Genomic DNA, 20934 nt, shown 5'->3' on the forward strand with positions numbered 1-20934 from the left:
AGAACTGGAGCGGCAGCAAAGGCAGTCTTAAGACTATCAAAGGCCTTAATGGCAGAAGATGACCAATGGAGTGGATCATTCTCTTTACGGGTAATGTCTGTGATAGGTTTGACCAAGGAAGAAAAGTTTTTAATAAACTTTCTATAGTAATTGGCGAACCCCAAAAAACTTGAACAGACGGAAGACCAACTGGGCGAGGCCACTGCCGAACTGCAGATAACTTGTCAGGATCCATGGAGTACCCTGCAACGGAGATAACATAACTTAGGAAGGTTACTCAAGTCTGATGGAACTAACATTTCTCGAGTTTACAAAACAAGCCGTTCTCACGTAGTCTCTGAAAAACCCGTGTAACATCAGAACGATGAGCCTCAAGTGTGGGTGAGTGTATGAGGATAATGTCTAAGTACACCACAACACACTGTTGCAACATATCTCGTAGGACATCATTAATAAATTCCTGGAAAACAGCAGGAGCATTACATAGGCCAAAGGGCATTACAAGATACTCATAATGCCCGCTCCTGGTGTTAAATGCTGTTTTCCATTTGTGGCCCTCTTGATCCTAACGAGATTGTATGCTCCTCTCAAATCAAGTTTAGTAAAGCCCGTAGCTCCCTTGAGACGGTCAAAGAGTTCCGTAATCAGTGGAATAGGGTAAGCATTCTGAATGGTAAGACGATTAAGACCCCTATAATCGATGCATGGTCTTAACTCACCACCCTTTTTCTTCACAAAGAAGAAGCCAGCCCCTGCAAGAGAGCAGGATTTGCGGATGATCCCCCGCGACAGAGCATCGGCAACATACTCCTCCATAGCACAATTCTGCGCAACAGACAGAGGGTAAACCCGGCCCCGAGGAGGAATGGCTCCGGGTTGCAGGTCTATGGCACAATCGCAAGACCGGTGAGGAGGCAACGTACCAGCACGCACCTTGTCAAAAACGTCTAGGAACTCTCGGTACTCCTCTGGCAATTGAGATACCGAAGACGTGCACAAGACTTTAACTGGTTTCCGAAGTGGAAATACATTGCGGAGACCACGACAAAATTTCGGACCTGCGCCAGTCGAGACTGGGATTGTGCTTTTGGAGCCAGGGATAACCCAGAATAACCGAGTGTATCACCTGGAACTGGAGGGTTTCAAAATGTAAAGCCCAGACAGCCAAGGATAACGGAGCAGTTTTGTGAGTAACGAGTACGGGCTGAAGGGGCCTGCCATCAATGGCCTCAATAGCAAGCAGAACGGACCGAGGCAAAACAGGAATGGAGTGCTTTGATACAAAAGCACTGTCAATGAAATAGCCCGCAGCACCGGAGTCAACAAGAGCCTGGGTGACTATGGAGGAGTCCACCCAGGAAAGGACAACCGTGACCAAAGGTTTCTCCTTTAGCGGTTCCGGGGACGAGGATAAACCACCCAAGGTCTGCTCCCAACAGGACCTTAGGTGTGAGCGTTTCCCGGCCGTGTAGGACAAGACTTTAAAAGGTGGCCCTGTAACCCACAATAGAGGCAGAGCCCCTGCCTCCTCCTAAAGGCCCTCTCCGCCGCGGAGAGACGCATGAATCCCAACTGCATCGGCTCAGCAGTACCTGGTGACTCGGGACCAGGAGGCATGGCAGGAGAGGGAGGCATGGGTGGGAACAAACACGTAGGAGACAACGGAACAGCGCTCCTTGAAAGAGGGCCTCTCACTTAGTCTGATGTCAATTAGGATCAAAAAAGACACTAATGCCTCGAGATCTTCTGGTAAATCTCTGGCAGCAACTTCGTCTTTAATCGCAACAGAGAGCCCATGAAAGAAGGCGGCAACAAGGGCTTCATTGTTCCAAGCTACCTCTGCGGCAAGCGTACGGAACTCAATGGCATACTGAGCAACAGATCTTGTACCTTGCTGAATGGACATGAGTCGTTTAGCAGCAGAGGAGGAGCGAGCCGGAACATCAAATACCCTTTGAAAGGAGGCCACAAATTCAAGGTAATTTGAAATCACAGGTTTATTAGTCTCCCAAAAGGGATTAGCCCAGGCAAGAGCTGTGTCAGAGAGTAACGAGATGAGAAATCCCACCTTAGTTCTGTCAGAGGGAAACACCTGAGGTAACATCTCTAAGAAAATGCCCACCTGGTTTAAAAACCCTCTGCACTGATTAGGATCACCTCCATATTGCTGAGGTAGAGGTGCAGAACCGGACATGCTCCTGGTAGGACTAGATGCAGCAGCGGAAACAGGAGCAGCCATAACTTGCGGAACACTTTGGTCCAAATGTGCAGTTAGCAGGGTTTGCAGGGCTAGTGTAAATTGATCCAAGCGGTGATCCTGTTCAACCATCCTGGAAATTATGGCAGGTAAAGGTGGATTATTAGCACCATCAGGATTCATGGCACTTGCGTAATGTCAGGAATCAGACCGAGACGAGAAGTGCAAAAATAATCACACCTTTATTAATAGCAAAAAATAATAAAAAGTCCACAAAACAAATAAGCCAGGAATCAAAACTAGAGCTGGTAGTCAGGCGAGCCGAGTCAGGAGCAAAAGCGAATAGTCAGACGAGCCGAGTCAGGAGCCAAAGGGAGTAGTCAGACGAGCCGGAATCAGGAACAAGGAGAACAGCAGAGTCAGGAACAAGCCAGGGATCAGGAACCAGGAGGGACGTCAGACAGCCAGGTAATACACAGGAGCTCTCACAAACGGGTCTGAGACAACGCAAGGGCAAAGCATACTGAACAGAGGCCCTTTAACTAATAAGTGATGACATCACAATTCTGAGACTGCATCCTGTCTCACATGGATGATGTACACCAGTCTGGCCATAAAAGGAAGTGCAGGAAATGAGCAGCATCACACAGTATGCACCAAAGTCAGCAAGAGAGGTGAGTAAAATGGCTGCCAGCAGCACATGGCAAACACAGTAGGGAAAAAACCTTGACACATGATTCAGATAGAGCAGCAATTTTAAGCAACTAATTTACTCCTATTAACTATTTATCTTTGTTCTCTTGGTATCATTTGTTGAAGAAACAGCAATGCACTACTGGTTGCTGACTGAACACATGGGTGAGCCAATGACAATCGGTATATATATATTTATCCACCAATCAGAAGCTAGAACCTAGGTTCTTTGCTGCTCCTGAGCTTTCATAGATAAACCTTTCAGCAAAGAATAACAAGAGAATGAAGCAAATTAAATAATAGAAGTAAATTGGAAAGTTGTATTCTCTATCAGAATCGGAAAATAAAAAATGTGGGTTTCATGTCCCTTCATGTCCCTTTAAGCTAATCTCTCTAAAAAACAGAATTTATGTTTACCTGATAAATTACTTTCTCCAACGGTGTGTCCGGTCCACGGCGTCATCCTTACTTGTGGGGATATTCTCTTCCCCAACAGGAAATGGCAAAGAGCCCAGCAAAGCTGGTCACATGATCCCTCCTAGGCTCCGCCTTCCCCAGTCATTCGACCGACGTAAAGGAGGAAAATTTGCATAGGAGAAATCATATGATACCGTGGTGACTGTAGTTAAAGAAAATAAATCATCAGACCTGATTAAAAAACCAGGGCGGGCCGTGGACCGGACACACCGTTGGAGAAAGTAATTTATCAGGTAAACATAAATTCTGTTTTCTCCAACATAGGTGTGTCCGGTCCACGGCGTCATCCTTACTTGTGGGAACCAATACCAAAGCTTTAGGACACGGATGATGGGAGGGAGCAAATCAGGTCACCTAGATGGAAGGCACCACGGTTTGCAAAACCTTTCTCCCAAAAATAGCCTCAGAAGAAGCAAAAGTATCAAATTTGTAAAATTTGGTAAAAGTGTGCAGTGAAGACCAAGTCGCTGCCTTACATATCTGATCAACAGAAGCCTCGTTCTTAAAGGCCCATGTGGAGGCCACGGCCCTAGTGGAATGAGCTGTGATTCTTTCAGGAGGCTGCCGTCCGGCAGTCTCATAAGCCAATCTGATGATGCTTTTAAGCCAAAAAGATAGAGAGGTAGAAGTTGCTTTTTGACCTCTCCTTTTACCAGAATAAACAACAAACAAGGAAGATGTTTGTCTGAAATCCTTTGTAGCATCTAAATAGAATTTTAGAGCACGGACAACGTCCAAATTGTGTAACAAACGTTCCTTCTATGAAACTGGATTCGGACACAAAGAAGGTACAACTATCTCCTGGCTAATATTTTCGTTGGAAACAACCTTCGGAAGAAAACCAGGCTCAGTACGTAAAACCACCTTATCTGCATGGACCAGATAGGGCGGAGAACACTGCAGAGCAGATAACTCAGAAACTCTTCTAGCGGAAGAAATTGCAACCTAAAACAAAACTTTCCAAGATAATAACTTAATATCTACGGAATGTAAGGGTTCAAACGGAACCCCTTGAAGAACTGAAAGAACTAGATTAAGACTCCAGGGAAGAGTCAAAGGTCTGTAAACAGGCTTGATTCTAACCAGAGCCTGAACAAACGCTTAAACGTCTGGCACAGCTGCCAGCCTTTTGTGAAGTAAGACAGATAAAGCAGAGATCTGTCCCTTCAGAGAACTCGCAGAAAATCCTTTCTACAAACCTTCTTGTAGAAAGGAAAGAATCTTAGGAATTTTTATCTTGTTCCATGGGAATCCTTTAGATTCACACCAACAGATATATTTTTTCCATATATTATGGTAAATTTTTCTAGTTACAGGCTTTCTAGCCTGAATAAGAGTATCTATTACAGAATCTGAAAACCCACGCTTTGATAAAATCAAGCGTTCAAACTCCAAGCAGTCAGTTGGAGGAAAACCAGATTCGGATGTTCGAATGGACCCTGAATAAGAAGGTCCTGTCTCAAAGGTAGCTTCCATGGTGGAGCCGATGACACATTCACCAGGTCTGCATACCAAGTCCTGCGTGGCCACACAGGAACTATCAAGGTCACCGAAGCCCTCTCCAGATTGATCCTGGCTACCAGCCTGGGAATGAGAGGAAACGGTGGGAATACATAAGCTAGGTTGAAGATCCAAGGTGCTACTATTGTATCCAATAGAGTCGCCTTGGGATCCCTGGATTTGGACCCTTAACAAGGGACCATGAAGTTCTGACGAGAGGCCATCAGAACCATGTCTGGAATGCCCCATAATTGAGTTATTTGGGCAAAGATTTCCAGATGGAGTTCCCACTCCCCCGGATGCTCCTCCATCGCCAGGGAACTCCTTGTTACCCCCTGATGGTTGATATATGTAACAGTCGTCATGATGTCTGATTGAAACCTTATGAATTTGGCCTTTGCTAGTCGAGGCCAAGCCTTGAGAGCATTGAATATCGCTCTCAGTTCCATTATGTTTATCGGGAGAAGAGAGTCTTCCCGAAACCATAGACCCTGAGTTTTCAGGGGTTCCCAGACCGCGCCCCAGCCCACCAGACTGGCGTCGGTCGTGACAATGACCTATTCTGGTCTGCGGAAGCTCATTCCCTGTGACGGGTTGTCCAGGGTCAGCCATCAACGGAGTGAATCTCTGGTTATTTGATCTACTTGTATCGTCGGAGACAAGTCTGTATAATCCCCATTCCACTGTCTGAGCATGCACAGGTGCAATGGTCTTAGACGAATTCGTGCAAAAGGAACTATGTCCATTGCCGCAACCATCAAACCTATTACTTCCATGGACTGCGCTATGGAAGGAAGAAGAACAGAATGAAGTACCTGACAAGAGCTTAGAAGTTTTGATTTTCTGGCCTCTGTCAGAAAAACCTTCATTTCTAAGGAAACTATTATTGTTCCCAAGAAGGGAACTCTTGTTGACGGGGACAGAGAACTTTTTTCTATGTTCACTTTCCACCTGTGAGATCTGAGAAAGGCTAGGACAATGTCCGTATGAGCCCTTGCTTTTGACAGAGACGACACTTGAATCAGGATGTCGTCCAAGTAAGGTACTACTGCAATGCCCCTTGGTCTTAGCACCGCTAGAAGGGACCCTAGTACCCTTGTGAAAATCCTTGGAGCAGTGGCTAATCCGAATGGAAGTGCCACAGGTAATGCTTGTCCAGAAAGGCGAACCTTAGGAACCGAAAATGTTCCTTGTGGATAGGAATACGTAGGTACGCATCCTTTAAGTCCACCGTGGTCATGAATTGACCTTCCTGGATGGTAGGAAGGATCGTTCGAATGGTTTCCATTTTGAATGATGAAACCCTTAGAAACTTGTTTAGAATCTTGAGATCTAAAATAGGTCTGAATGTTCCCTCTTTTTTGGGAATTATGAACAGGTTGGAGTAAAAACCCATCCCTTGTTCTCCTAATGGAACAGGATGAATCACTCCCATGCTTAACAGGTCTTCTACACAGTGTAAGAATGCCTGTTCGAAGATAATTGAGACCCGTGGAACCTTCCCCTTGGGGGTAGTTCCCTGAATTCCAGGAGATAACCTTGAGAAACTATTTCTAGCGCCCAAGGATCCTGAACATCTCTTGCCCCAGCCTGAGCAAAGAGAAAGTCTGCCCCCCACCAGATCCTTCCCAGATCGGGGGCCAACACTTCATGCTGTTTTGGTAGCAGTGGCAGGTGACTTGGCCTGCTTATCCTTGTTCCAGCCTTGCATCGGCCTCCAGGCTGGCTTGGTTTGAGAAGTATTACCCTCTTGCTTAGAGGGTGTAGAATTTGAGGCTGGTCCGTTTCTGCGAAAGGGACGAAAATTTGGCTTCTTTTTAGCCTTAAAAGACCTATCCAGAGGAAGGGCGTGGCCCTTTCCCCCAGTGATGTCTGAAATAATCTCTTTCAAGTCAGGGCCAAACAGTGTTTTACCCTTGAAAGGGATGTTAAGCAAAAGCGCTCTGCGCGCCATGATAGCAAACCCTGAATTATTCGCCGCTAATCTAGCTAATTGCAAAGCGGCATCTAAAATAAAAAAGAGTTAGCCAATTTAAGAGCTTGAACTCTGTCCAAAACCTCCTCGTACGAAGATTCTTTATTGAGCGACTTTTCTAGTTCTTCGAACCAGAAACACGCAGCTGTAGTGACAGGAACAATGCATGAAATTGGTTGTAGAAGGTAACCTTGCTGAACAAACATCTTTTTAAGCAAACCCTCTAAACTTTAATCCATAGGATCTTGAAAGCACAACTATCTTCTATAGGAATAGAAGTGCGTTTGTTTAGAGTAGAAACCGCCCCCTCGACCTTGGGGACTGTATGCTATAAGTCCTTTCTGGGGTCGACTATAGGAACTAATTTCTTAAATATAGGGGGAGGACAAAAGGTATGCCGGGCCTTTCCCACTCCTTATTTACTATGTCCGCCACCCGCTTGGGTATAGGAAAAACATCGGGGGGCACCGGAACCTCTAGGAACTTGTCCATCTTACCTAATTTCTCTGGAATGACCAAATTGTCACAATCATCCAGAGTAGATAATACCTCCTTAAGTAGTGCGTGGAGATGTTGAAATTTAAATTTAAAAGTTACAATATCAGGTTCTGCTTGTTGAGAAATTTTCCCTGAATCTGAAATTTCTCCCTCAGACAAAACCTCCCTCCTGGCCCCTTCAGATAGGTGTGAGGGTATGTCAGAACAGATATCATCAGCGTCCTCTTGCTCTTCAGTGTTTAAAACAGAGCAATCACGCTTTCTCTGATAAGTAGGCATTTTGGAAAAAATGCATGCAATAGAATTATCCATTACAGCCATTAATTGTTGTATGGTAATAAGTATTGGCGCACTAGATGTACTAGGGGCCTCTTGTGTGGGCAAAACTGGTGTAGACACAGAAGGGGATGATGCAGTACCATGCTTACTCCCCTCATTAGAGGAATCATCTTGGGCAATATCATATCTATGGCATTATTATCCCTACTTTGTTTGGACATTATGACACAAATATATCACATATATTTAAATGGGGAGACACATTGGCTTTCATACATATAGAACATCGTTATCTGATGGTTCAGACATGTTAAACAGGCTTAAACTTGTGAACAAAGCACAAAAAACGTTTTACAATAAAACCGTTACTGTCCCTTTAAATTTCAAACTGAACACACTTTATTACTGAATATGTGAAAAAGTATGAAGGAATTGTTCAAATTTCACCAAAATTTCACCACAGTAACTTAAAGCCTTAAAAGTATTGCACACCAAATTTGAAAGCTTTAACCCTTAAAATAACGGAACCGGAGCCGTTTTTACATTTAACCCCTATACAGTCCCAGGTATCTGCTTTGCTGAGACCCAACCAAGCCCAGAGGGGAATACGATACCAAATGATGCCTTCTATAAGCTTTTTCAGTGGTTCTTAGCTCCTCACACATGCATCTGCATGCCATGCTTTCCAAAAACAACTGCGCATTAGAGGCGCGAAAATGAGGCTCTGTCTATGACTAGAAAAGGCCCCCAGTGAAAAAGGTGTCCAATACAGTGCCTGCCGTTTTTATTAAAACAATCCCCAAGATTTAACAACTATTAAAAGTAATAATCTGCCAAATATACTTAGTAAAGTAATCGTTTTAGCCCAGAAAAATGTCTACCAGTTTTTTAAGCCCTAATGAAGCCCTTTATTCTTTTACTTAAACTAAGAAAATGGCTTACCGGTTCCCATAGGGAAAATGACAGATTCCAGCATTACCGAGTCTTGTTAGAAATGTGTCATACCTCAAGCAGCAAAAGTCTGCTCACTGTTTCCCCCAACTGAAGTTAATTCCTCTCAACAGTCCTGTGTGGAAACAGCCATCGATTTTAGTAACGGTTGCTAAAATCATTTTCCTCTTACAAACAGAAATCTTCATCTCTTTCCTGTTTCAGAGTAAATAGTACATACCAGCACTATTTTAAAATAACAAACTCTTGATTGAAGAATAAAAACTACATTTAAACACCAAAAAACTCTAAGCCATCTCCGTGGAGATGTTGCCTGTACAACGGCAAAGAGAATGACTGGGGAAGGCGGAGCCTAGGAGGGATCATGTGACCAGCTTTGCTGGGCTCTTTGCCATTTCCTGTTGGGGAAGAGAATATCCCCACAAGTAAGGATGACGCCGTGGACCGGACACACCTATGTTGGAGAAATGTGCTCCTTATTCACGCCACCATTTCCAAGACCTCTACCCCCAAATGTTGATAATAGCATCAACCCCCACAACCCCACAAGGTGTGATTCCTCACAGACACACTTGAGTCAATGTTTCATTTGCTCCTCACATCCAGCCCTTGGCCAATTCCTACTGTTTCCACCTAAATAAACATCTCCAAAATTTGCAACTTTCTCACACATAACACAACTAAGATTTTAATCCACTCTCTCATAATTTCCTGCCTTGAATATTACAACTGCACCCTCTCTGGTCCCCCTAGCTACCCTCTATCGCCATTCCATTCCATTCCATTCCATAGGCTGATCTTCCCTAAACAGAGCTCATCTGCAGCACCTCTCTGCCAATCCCTTCTCTGGCTTCCTCCAGAATAAAAAACACAAAATCCTGACTCTGACATTCAAGGCTCCCAATAACGCTGCTCGTCTATATCTCACACCTCTTCTCCAGATATACTTTCAGTCCTGTCCCCTTTGCTCTGCTCATGACCTCCTTTTCTCCTCCTCTCATTAACGCCACACATTCTCGTCTACAGCACTTCTCCAGAATAGCCCCCAATTGGTAGAACTCTTTGCCTCGCTCTTTAAGACTCTCCCCTAGTTTTCAAAGTTTCAAGAGCTTCTCAAAGACTCTACAGTTCAGGCATGAATACCATGTACACTAAACTTTCTTACCCCACTTGCTTTTGTTCCTTTGTATCCTCTTGCACACTCTTGGCATGTAACCTTACATCCAGCTGTGCTGTAGATATCCTTCTTGAAAGGGATCTAGAACAATTGGCAACTCGTGGCTGGGAAATCTACCCATTCATCTGGTCCATAATATACCTCTTAAAATCTACCACTGTATATATTACCTATGTTTATAGTGCTGTGGAACAAGTACCAATAGGCACAAAAAGGCATATTGCAACCAGGCTAGGTTCCCTTTAGAGAATATGAACTTTGTATTTGTAATCACTACCCTGTTTTTATGGATATAATGTTTGTTTGTTTGTATGTTTTGGGTACTTGTAAAGCGTGGCTAATCACCCGTAAAGGTCTCAAGGCACTGCTCATTTTATTGACCTCGGAAGGATGAAAGGCTGAGTGAACCTCGCCGGGGATCGAACCTGCAGCCCTTGGGTTGCTAAAGAGCTCAGCCACAGTGCCTTAGCATGCTGAGCTATGTGTGAGGCTCTTTCTTACTTGTGAGTGAGTTCATCACCAAAAAGTGGGGAAGTGGTTATTTCTTATTTTTTGGTAATAGAAGTGAATTGGATCAGAAAACTTATACTTCCTCTTGCGCTTCCCCTGTAACATAGGAAAAGCCTCAGATACTGCAGAGGATATATGTGTAGCCATATCCTGCAAGTAAAAACCAACCTGAGACGAAACACAGGGCACTGCAGAAGATTGGGACGTATGAGGAGAAAGCTGCAGATTAGCCTGAACAGGAGACTCTTGAACAACATCCGCCCTAGACAATGAAGGTCTATCCTTGTAATGTAATGTTCTCTCAATACATGAGGAACAAAAAGGGATAGGAGGCTCAAGATTAGTATTTAAACATAGAGAACAAGCAACAGCTTGCAGGGCCTTAATCAATAAAAAATTCTAAGTTCAAATCAGAATTTTAATGAAACAAAAAAAATGTTACTGTCACGGATACCGGGCTGCAAGGGCTAAACCCCAACCCCACTACAACCTCACCCCTGTTGTTTCTTAGTGGTTTTGGGCTCCTCAGAGCAACCACAATCTCTAGAAGCTTTTTGTTTGCTTTTGTTGGCTTGTTTTTGTGTTCTAAACTTGTTAAGAGAAGAGCACAGTTTGGGAGCGAGACGGACCAGGGTCTGGAGGATATCGCTGCTGCATCTCTTGGAGGAATCCTGGCTACTAGACAATCTGGATTTTATAATTGACCAGGAAGAGGCACTGGTCAAGGAATACAAGAGGCTGCTAGATCTCATTAAGCAGCGTGCCAAGGGTATACAGATCTGGGGTGCAGCCCTCTGGGATTCATGGAGCTCGACAGTGGAGGAGTGGCAACAAAAAAGAAAAAGGGAACCAGGGCTGCTGGATCCCGATCAGAAGTCTGACTCTGAGCTTATGGTCTTGGACCAAGGGGCCACCCTAGCAGAAGCTCTGGCAACAGGGCAGAGAGCCACCGGCCTCTGGCCAGCCCTTGCAGCAGCTCTGGTAAACCAGGGAGAGAAGGTAGTCGTCCTCCCTCCCCTTACACAGAACCCTTTGCAGGGAGAAACAGATGTCGATAACTCTCCCCAGCGGCAGAACCCCTTCCCAGGAGTGGAGACAGTCAGTCTCTCTCCCCAGCGGCAGAGCCAGGAGCCGGAAGAGGAGACAGTCGGTCTCTCTCCCCAGCGGCAGAGCCATCCCCTGGGAGCGGCCGTTCTAAAAGTGGTGGCTTGATATAAAACTCTAATAATGAAACAAGTCATGTTCCTTATGCTGTCAAGAAGTACAGTAGAGAAATAAAGTTGAAATAACAGGAATAGGTAAACAGTAACCAAACATTTTACATGCAGTTAAACAAAGACTGAAAACTACCCTATTCGTTAAAGGAACATGACATCTGAGGTATGCCAGGGCCATATCAGGAGCAGAATTGGGCCACTAGAAGGCAGATAGAGGATGGCAGATACAGGAGGGCAGATAACGGAAGACAGATACAGGAGGGCAGATAAACGGAAAACAGATACAGGAGGGCAGATAACGGAAGACAGATACAGGAGAGCAGATACAGGAGGGCAGATAAGAGAAGACAGATACAGGAGGGCAGATAAAAGGAAAACAGATACAGGAAAACAGATACAGGAGGGCAGATACAGGAGGGCAGATAAAAGGAAAACATATACAGGAGGGCAGATAACGGAAGACAGATACAGGAGGGCAGATAACGGAAGACAGATACAGGAGGGCAGATAACGGAAGACAGATACAGGAGGGCAGATAACGGAAGACAGAAACAGGAGGGCAGATAACGGAAGACAGATACAGGAGGGCAGATAACGGAAGACAGAAACAGGAGGGCAGATAACGGAAGACAGATACAGGAGGGCAGATAACGGAAGACAGATACAGGAGGGCAACAAAATCCAGAAATGTAAAATCCTAAAATACTTCAACATAGACCCTGGCTTCTCCTTCAATGCAATTAGTTTCCTGGGTTTAAAAGGCAGAGGAGAAGCCCATGGGAGTATAGAGAACAAGGCAGCTTGCATGACAGGGCCAAAGACAGCTCTGATAAAGGTCACGCATAGTAACAAAGCATTTAATGGAGCCACACTGAAGACTTCTGAGAGCTTCTATCAAGTCATTATCCCACTCAGAACCTGAATGTGACACTACAAGAGAATCAGAGAAAAAACATAATTTATGTAAGAATTTACCTGATAAATTAATTTCTTTCATATTGGCAAGAGTCCATGAGCTAGTGACGTATGGGATATACAATCCTACCAGGGGCAAAGTTTCCCAAACCTCAAAATGCCTACAAATACACCCCCCACCGCACCCACAATTCAGTTTAACGAATAGCCAAGAAGTGGGTGATAAGAAAAGAGCAAAAGCATCAACAAGGAATTGGAATAATTGTGCTTTATACAAAAAAAATCATAACCACCATAAAAAGGGTGGGCCTCATGGACTCTTGCCAATATGAAAGAAATGAATTTATCAGGTAAATTCTTACATAAATTATGTTTTCTTTCATGTAATTGGCAAGAGTCCATGAGCTAGTGACGTATGGGATAGCAAATACCCAAGATGTGGTACTCCACGCAAGAGTCACTAGAGAGGGAGGGATAAAAATAAAGACAGCCAATTCCGCTGAAAAAATAATCCACAACCCAAATCAAAAGTTTTAATCATATAATGAAAAAAACTGAAAATATAAGCAGAAGAATCAAACTGAAACAGCTGCCTGAAGTATTTTTCTACCAAAAACTGCTTCTGAAGAAGAGAAAACATCAAAATGGTAGAATTTAGGAAAAAGTAAGCAAAGAAGACCAAGTTGCTGCTTTGCAAATCTGATCAACAGAAGCTTCATTCTTAAAAACCCAGGAAGTGGAAACTGACCTAGTAGAATGAGCCGTAATCCTCTGAGGCAGGGAATTACCGACTCCAAATAAGCATGATGAATCAAAAGCTTTAATCAAGATGCCAAAGAAATGGCAGAAGCCTTCTGACCTTTCCTAGAACTGGAAAAGATAACAAATAGACTAGAAGTCTTCCTGAAAACTTTAGTAGCTTCAACATAATATTTCGAAGCTCTTACCACATCCAAAGAATGTAAGGATCTCTCCAGAGAATTCTTAGGATTAGGACACAAAGAAGGGACAACAATTTCTCTACTAATGATGTTAAAGTTCACAACTTTAGGTAAAAATTTAAACGAAGTCGGCAAAAACCGCCTTATCCTGATGAAAAATCAGAAAAGGAGACTCACAAGAAAGAGCAGATTAAACAGAAACTCTTCTAGCAGAAGAGATGGCCAAAAGGAACAACACTTTCCAATAGTAATTTAATGTCCAGAAAATGCATAGGCTCAAACGGAGGAGCCTGTAAAGCCTTCAAAACCAAATTAAGACTCCAAGGAGGAGAAATTGATTTAATGACAGGCTTGATACGAACCAAAGCCTGTACAAAACAATAAATATCAGGAAGTTTAGCAATTTTCTGTGGAACAGAACAGAAAGAGCAGAGATTTGTCCTTTCAAAGACCTTGCAGACAAACCCTTATCTAAACCATCCTGAAGAAACTGAAAAATTCTAGGAATTCTAAAAGAATGCCAAGAGAATTTATGAGAAGAACACCATGAAATGTAAGTCTTCCAAACTCGATAATAAATCTTTCTAGACACAGATTTACGAGCCTGCAACATAGTAATAATCACTGAGTCAGAGAAACTTCTATGAATAAGCATTCAATCTCCATACCATCACATTTAATGATTTGAGATCCTGATGGAAAAACAAACCTTGAGATATAAGGTCTGGCCTTAATGGAAATGGCCAAGGTTGGCAACTGAACATCCGAACAAGATCCACATACCAAAACCTGAGCGGCCATGCTGGAGCCACCAGCAGCACAAACAATTGCTCCATGATGATTTTGAAAATCACTCTTGGAAGAAGAACTAGAGGCGGAAAAATATAGGCAGGTTGATAACTCCAAGGAAGTGTCAATGCATCCACTGCTTCCGCCTGAGGATCCCTGGACCTAGATAGGTACCTGCGAAGTTCCTTGTTTTGATGAGATGCCATCAGATCTATTTCTGGAAGCACGCACATTTGAACAACTTGAAAAAAAAGACATCTGGGTGAAGAGACCATTCTCCCGGATGTAAAGCTTGATGACAAAGATAATCCGCTTCCCAATTGTCTATACCTGGGATATGGACCGCAGAAATTAGACAGGAGCTGGATTTTGCCCAAGCAAGTATCCAAAATACTTCTTTCATAGCCTGAGGACTGAGAGTCCCACCCTAATGATTGGCATACGCCACAGTTGTTACATTGTCTATCTGAAAACCAATAAACGTCTCTCTCTTCAAATAGAAGCCAAAACTGAAGAACTCTGAGAATCGCACGGAGTTCCAAAATATTGATAATCTCACCTCTTGAGATTTCCAACCCCTTGTGCTGTCAGAGATCCCAAGACAGCTTCCCAACCTAAAAGACTTGCATCTGTTGTGATCACGGTCCAGGTTGGATGAACCAAAGAGACCCGTAGAACTATACGATGGTGATCTAACCACCAAGTCAGAGATAGTTGAATATTGGGATTCAAGGATATTAAATGTGATATCGTAGAATAATCCCTGCACCATTAATTCAGCATTAAAAACTGGAGAGGTTTCATATGAAAATGAGCATAGAGAATCGAATCCAATGCTGCAGTCATGAGACCTAAAACTTCCATGCATATAGCTACTGAAGGAAATAATAAAGACTAAAGGATCCGACAAGCTGAACCCAATAAAAATGGTCTCTGTCTGTTAGAAACAAAGACATTGACACAATCTATCTGGAAACCTAAAAAAGGTGACCCTTGTCTTGAGGAATCAAGGAACTTTTGGTAAAATGATCTTCCAACCAAAATAATTTATTACCTTGGAAAAATAGAAATCTAGATTATAGAAAACAAATTAGCATTCCAAGATTTAAGTCACAAAGATCTTCTAGCTAAAATAGCTAAAGACATAGATTTAACCTCAACTGTGAAAATATATAAAAAAATGACATCACAAATTAAATTATTAGCATGTTGAATCAACTTAACAATGCTAAACAAATCATAATCCGATACTTGTTGCGCTAAAGTATCCAACCAAAAAGTTGAAGCAGTTGCAACATCAGCCAAATAAATTGCAGGCCTAAGAGAAGGACCTGAAAATAAAATAATTTTCCTTAGATAAGATACAAGTTTCCCATCTGAAGGAACTTAAAAAACATAATCTATGCTTACCTGATAAATTTATTTCTCTTGTAGTGTATCCAGTCCACGGATCATCCATTACTTGTGGGATATTCTCCTTCCCAACAGGAAGTTGCAAGAGGATCACCCACAGCAGAGCTGCTATATAGCTCCTCCCCTCACTGCCATATCCAGTCATTCGACCGAAACAAGACGAGAAAGGAGAAACCATAGGGTGCAGTGGTGACTGTAGTTTAATTAAAATTTAGACCTGCCTTAAAAGGACAGGGCGGGCCGTGGACTGGATACACTACAAGAGAAATAAATTTATCAGGTAAGCCTAAATTATGTTTTCTCTTGTTAAGTGTATCCAGTCCACGGATCATCCATTACTTGTGGGATATCAATACCAAAGCTAAAGTACACGGATAATGGGAGGGACAAGGCAGGAACTTAAACGGAAGGAACCACTGCCTGTAGAACCTTTCTCCCAAAAACAGCCTCCGAAGAAGCAAAAGTGTCAAATTTGTAAAATTTTGAAAAGGTGTGAAGCGAAGACCAAGTCGCAGCCTTGCAAATCTGTTCAACAGAGGCCTCATTTTTAAAGGCCCAGGTGGAAGCCACAGCTCTAGTAGAATGAGCTGTAATCCTTTCAGGGGGCTGCTGTCCAGCAGTCTCATAGGCTAAGCGTATTATGCTCCGAAGCCAAAAGGAGAGAGAGGTTGCCAAAGCTTTTTGACCTCTCCTCTGTCCAGAGTAAACGACAAACAGGGCAGATGTTTGACGAAAATCTTTAGTAGCCTGTAAGTAAAACTTCAAGGCACGGACTACGTCCAGATTATGCAAATGACGTTCCTTCTTTGAAGAAGGATTAGGACACAATGATGGAACAACAATCTCTTGATTGATATTCCTGTTAGAAACCACCTTAGGTAAAAACCCAGGTTTGGTACGCAGAACTACCTTGTCTGAATGAAAAATCAGATAAGGAGAATCACAATGTAAGGCAGATAACTCAGAGACTCTTCGAGCCGAGGAAATAGCCATCAAAAACAGAACTTTCCAAGATAAAAGTTTAATATCAATGGAATGAAGGGGTTCAAACGGAACTCCCTGAAGAACTTTAAGAACCAAGTTTAAGCTCCACGGGGTAGCAACAGTTTTAAACACAAGCTTAATCCTAACCAAAGCCTGACAAAATGCCTGGACATCTGGAATTTCTGCCAGACGCTTGTGCAAAAGAATAGACAGAGCTGAGATCTGTCCTTTTAAAGAACTAGCTGATAAGCCTTTGTCCAAACCCTCTTGGAGAAAGGACAATATCCTAGGAATCCTAACCTTACTCCATGAGTAACTCTTGGATTCACACCAATAAAGATATTTACGCCATATCTTATGGTAGATTTTCCTGGTGACAGGCTTCCGAGCCTGTATTAAGGTATCAATGACTGACTCGGAGAAGCCACGCCTTGATAGAATCAAGCGTTCAATCTCCATGCAGTCAGTCTCAGAGAAATTAGATTTGGATGATTGAAAGGACCTTGTATTAGAAGGTCCTGCCTCAGAGGCAGAGTCCATGGTGGAAGAGATGACATGTCCACTAGGTCTGCATACCAGGTCCTGCGTGGCCACGCAGGCGCTATCAGAATCACCGATGCTCTCTCCTGTTTGATTTTGGCAATCAGTCGAGGGAGCAGAGGAAACGGTGGAAACACATAGGTCAGGTTAAAGAACCAAGGAGCTGCTAGAGCATCTATCAGCGTTGCTCCCGGGTCCCTGGACCTGGATCCGTAACAAGGAAGCTTGGCGTTCTGGCGAGACGCCATGAGATCCAGTTCTGGTTTGCCCCAACGATGGACCAGTTGAGCAAACACCTCCGGATGGAGTTCCCACTCCCCCGGATGAAAAGTCTGACGACTTAGAAAATCCGCCTCCCAGTTCTCGCCTGGGATGTGGATCGCTGACAGGTGGCAAGAGTGAGACTCTGCCCAGCGAATTATCTTTGAGACTTCTAACATCGCTAGGGAACTCCTGGTTCCCCCTTGATGGTTGATGTAAGCCACAGTCGTGATGTTGTCCGACTGAAATCTGATGAACCTCAGTGTTGCTAACTGAGGCCAAGCTAGAAGAGCCTTGAATATTGCTCTTAACTCCAGAATATTTATTGGGAGGAGTTTCTCCTCCTGAGTCCACGATCCCTGAGCCTTCAGGGAGTTCCAGACTGCGCCCCAACCTAGAAGGCTGGCATCTGTTGTTACAATCGTCCAATCTGGCCTGCGAAAGGTCATACCCTTGGACAGATGGACCCGAGAAAGCCACCAGAGAAGAGAATCTCTGGTCTCTTGATCCAGATTTAGTAGAGGGGACAAATCTGAGTAATCCCCATTCCACTGACTTAGCATGCATAATTGCAGCGGTCTGAGATGCAGGCGCGCAAATGGCACTATGTCCATTGCCGCTACCATTAAGCCGATTACTTCCATGCACTGAGCCACTGACGGGCGTGGAATGGAATGAAGGACACGGCAAGCATTTAGAAGTTTTGATAACCTGGACTCCGTCAGGTAAATTTTCATCTCTACAGAATCTATAAGAGTCCCTAGGAAGGAGACTCTTGTGAGTGGTGATAGAGAACTCTTTTCCACGTTCACTTTCCACCCATGCGACCTCAGAAATGCCAGAACTATCTCTTTATGAGACTTGGCAATTTGAAAGCTTGACGCCTGTATCAGGATGTCGTCTAGATATGGAGCCACCGATATGCCTCACGGTCTTAGAACCGCCAGAAGTGAGCCCAGAACCTTTGTAAAAATTCTCGGGGCAGTGGCCAACCCGAAGGGAAGAGCTACAAATTGGTAATGCCTGTCTAGAAAGGCAAACCTTAGGAACCGATGATGATCTTTGTGAATCGGTATGTGAAGGTAGGCATCCTTTAAGTCCACTGTGGTCATGTACTGACCCTCTTGGATCATGGGTAGGATGGTCCGAATAGTTTCCATTTTGAATGATGGAACTCTGAGGAATTTGTTTAAGATCTTTAGATCCAAGATTGGTCTGAAGGTTCCCTCTTTCTTGGGAACCACAAACAGATTTGAATAAAATCCCTGTCCTTGTTCCGTCCGCGGAACTGGATGGATCACTCCCATTACTAGGAGGTTTTGCACACAGCTTAGGAATGCCTCTTTCTTTATCTGGTTTGCTGATAACCTTGAAAGATGAAATCTCCCTTGTGGAGGAGAAGCTTTGAAGTCCAGAAGATATCCCTGAGATATGATCTCCAACGCCCAGGGATCCTGAACATCTCTTGCCCACGCCTGGGCGAAGAGAGAAAGTCTGCCCCCCACTAGATCTGTTTCCGGATAGGGGGCCGTTCCTTCATGCTGTCTTGGGGGCAGCAGCAGGCTTTCTGGCCTGCTTGCCCTTGTTCCAGGACTGGTTAGGTTTCCAGGCCTGTCTGGAATGAGCAACAGTTCCCTCTTGTTTTGAAGCAGAGGAAGTTGATGCTGCTCCTGCCTTGAAATTTCGAAAGGCACAAAAATTTGACTGTTTGGCCTTTGATTTGGCCCTGTCCTGAGGAAGGGTATGACCCTTGCCTCCAGTAATGTCAGCAATAATTTCCTTCAAGCCAGGCCCGAATAAGGTCTGCCCCTTGAAAGGAATGTTGAGTAATTTAGACTTTGAAGTCACGTCAGCTGACCAGGATTTAAGCCATAGCGCCCTACGCGCCTGGATGGCGAATCCGGAATTCTTAGCCGTTAGTTTAGTCAAATGAACAATGGCATCAGAAACAAATGAGTTAGCTAGCTTAAGCGTTCTAAGCTTGTCAATAATTTCATTCAATGGAGCTGTCTGGATGGCCTCTTCCAGGGCCTCAAACCAGAATGCCGCTGCAGCAGTGACAGGCGCAATGCATGCAAGGGGCTGTAAAATAAAACCTTGTTGAATAAACATTTTCTTAAGGTAACCCTCCAATTTTTTATCCATTGGATCTGAAAAAGCACAACTGTCCTCAACCGGGATAGAGGTACGCTTTGCTAAAGTAGAAACTGCTCCCTCCACCTTAGGGACCGTCTGCCATAAGTCCCGTGTAGTGGCGTCTATTGGAAACATTTTTCTAAATATAGGAGGTGGGGAAAAGGGCACACCGGGTCTATCCCACTCCTTGCTAATAATTTCTGTAAGCCTTTTAAGTATAGGAAAAACGTCAGTACACACCGGCACCGCATAGTATCTATCCAGCCTACACAATTTCTCTGGAATTGCAACTGTGTTACAGTCATTCAGAGCAGCTAATACCTCCCCAAGCAATACACGGAGGTTCTCAAGCTTAAATTTAAAATTAGAAATCTCTGAATCAGGTTTCCCCGAGTCAGAGATGTCACCCACAGACTGAAGCTCTCCGTCCTCATGTTCTGCATACTATGACGCAGTATCAGACATGGCTCTAACAGCATTTGCGCGCTCTGTATCTCTCCTAACCCCAGAGCTATCGCGCTTGCCTCGTAATTCAGGCAATCTAGATAATACCTCTGACAGGGTATTATTCATGATTGCAGCCATGTCCTGCAAGGTAATCGCTATGGGCGTCCCTGATGTAATTGGCGCCATATTAGCGCGCGTCCCCTGAGCGGGAGGCGAAGGGTCTGACACGTGGGGAGAGTTAGTCGGCATAACTTCCCCCTCGACAGAACCCTCTGGTGATAATTCTTTTATAGATAAAGACTGATCTTTACTGTTTAAGGTGAAATCAATACATTTAGTACACATTCTCCTATGGGGCTCCACCATGGCTTTCAAACATAATGAACAAGTAGGTTCCTCTGTGTCAGACATGTTTAAACAGACTAGCAATGAGACTAGCAAGCTTGGAAAACACTTTAAAACAAGTTTACAAGCAATATAAAAAACGTTACTGCGCCTTTAAGAAACACAAATTTTCCCAAATTTTGAAATAACAGTGAAAAAACATAATTTATGCTTACCTGATAAATTTATTTCTCTTGTAGTGTGTTCAGTCCACGGGTCATCCATTACTTATGGGATATATTCTCCTTCCCAACAGGAAGCTGCAAGAGGATCACCCAAGCAGAGCTGCTATATAGCTCCTCCCCTCACATGTCATATCCAGTCATTCGACCGAAACAAGACGAGAAAGGAGAAACTATAAGGTGCAGTGGTGACTGGAGTTATAATTTTAAAATTTAGAACCTGCCTTAAAAAGACAGGGCGGGCCGTGGACTGAACACACTACAAGAGAAATAAATTTATCAGGTAAGCATAAATTATGTTTTCTCTTGTTAAGTGTGTTCAGTCCACGGGTCATCCATTACTTATGGGATACCCATACCAAAGCTAAAGTACACGGATGATGGGAGGGACAAGGCAGGAACATTAAACAGAAGGAACCACTGCCTGTAGAACCTTTCTCCCAAAACCAGCCTCCGAAGAAGCGAAAG

At 43.8% G+C, this 20934-nt stretch overlaps 1 protein-coding gene across 1 annotated transcript in view; it reads right to left on the minus strand.

Moving 5' to 3' along the window:
• The window catches only part of TBCD (tubulin folding cofactor D), a 1563032-nt gene that overhangs the window by 971837 nt on the left and 570261 nt on the right, over positions 1-20934 (minus strand). The window contains exons 17-18 of the mRNA XM_053710319.1: positions 11598-11608; positions 9398-9416 (exon numbers count right to left, since the gene is read on the minus strand). Coding sequence (XP_053566294.1) covers positions 9398-9416; positions 11598-11608 — 30 coding nt within the window. The remainder of the gene's footprint in view (positions 1-9397; positions 9417-11597; positions 11609-20934) is intronic.

Source organism: Bombina bombina, chromosome 1 (genome assembly GCF_027579735.1).
Source record: "Bombina bombina isolate aBomBom1 chromosome 1, aBomBom1.pri, whole genome shotgun sequence".
Classification (NCBI taxonomy): Eukaryota; Metazoa; Chordata; class Amphibia; order Anura; family Bombinatoridae; genus Bombina; species Bombina bombina.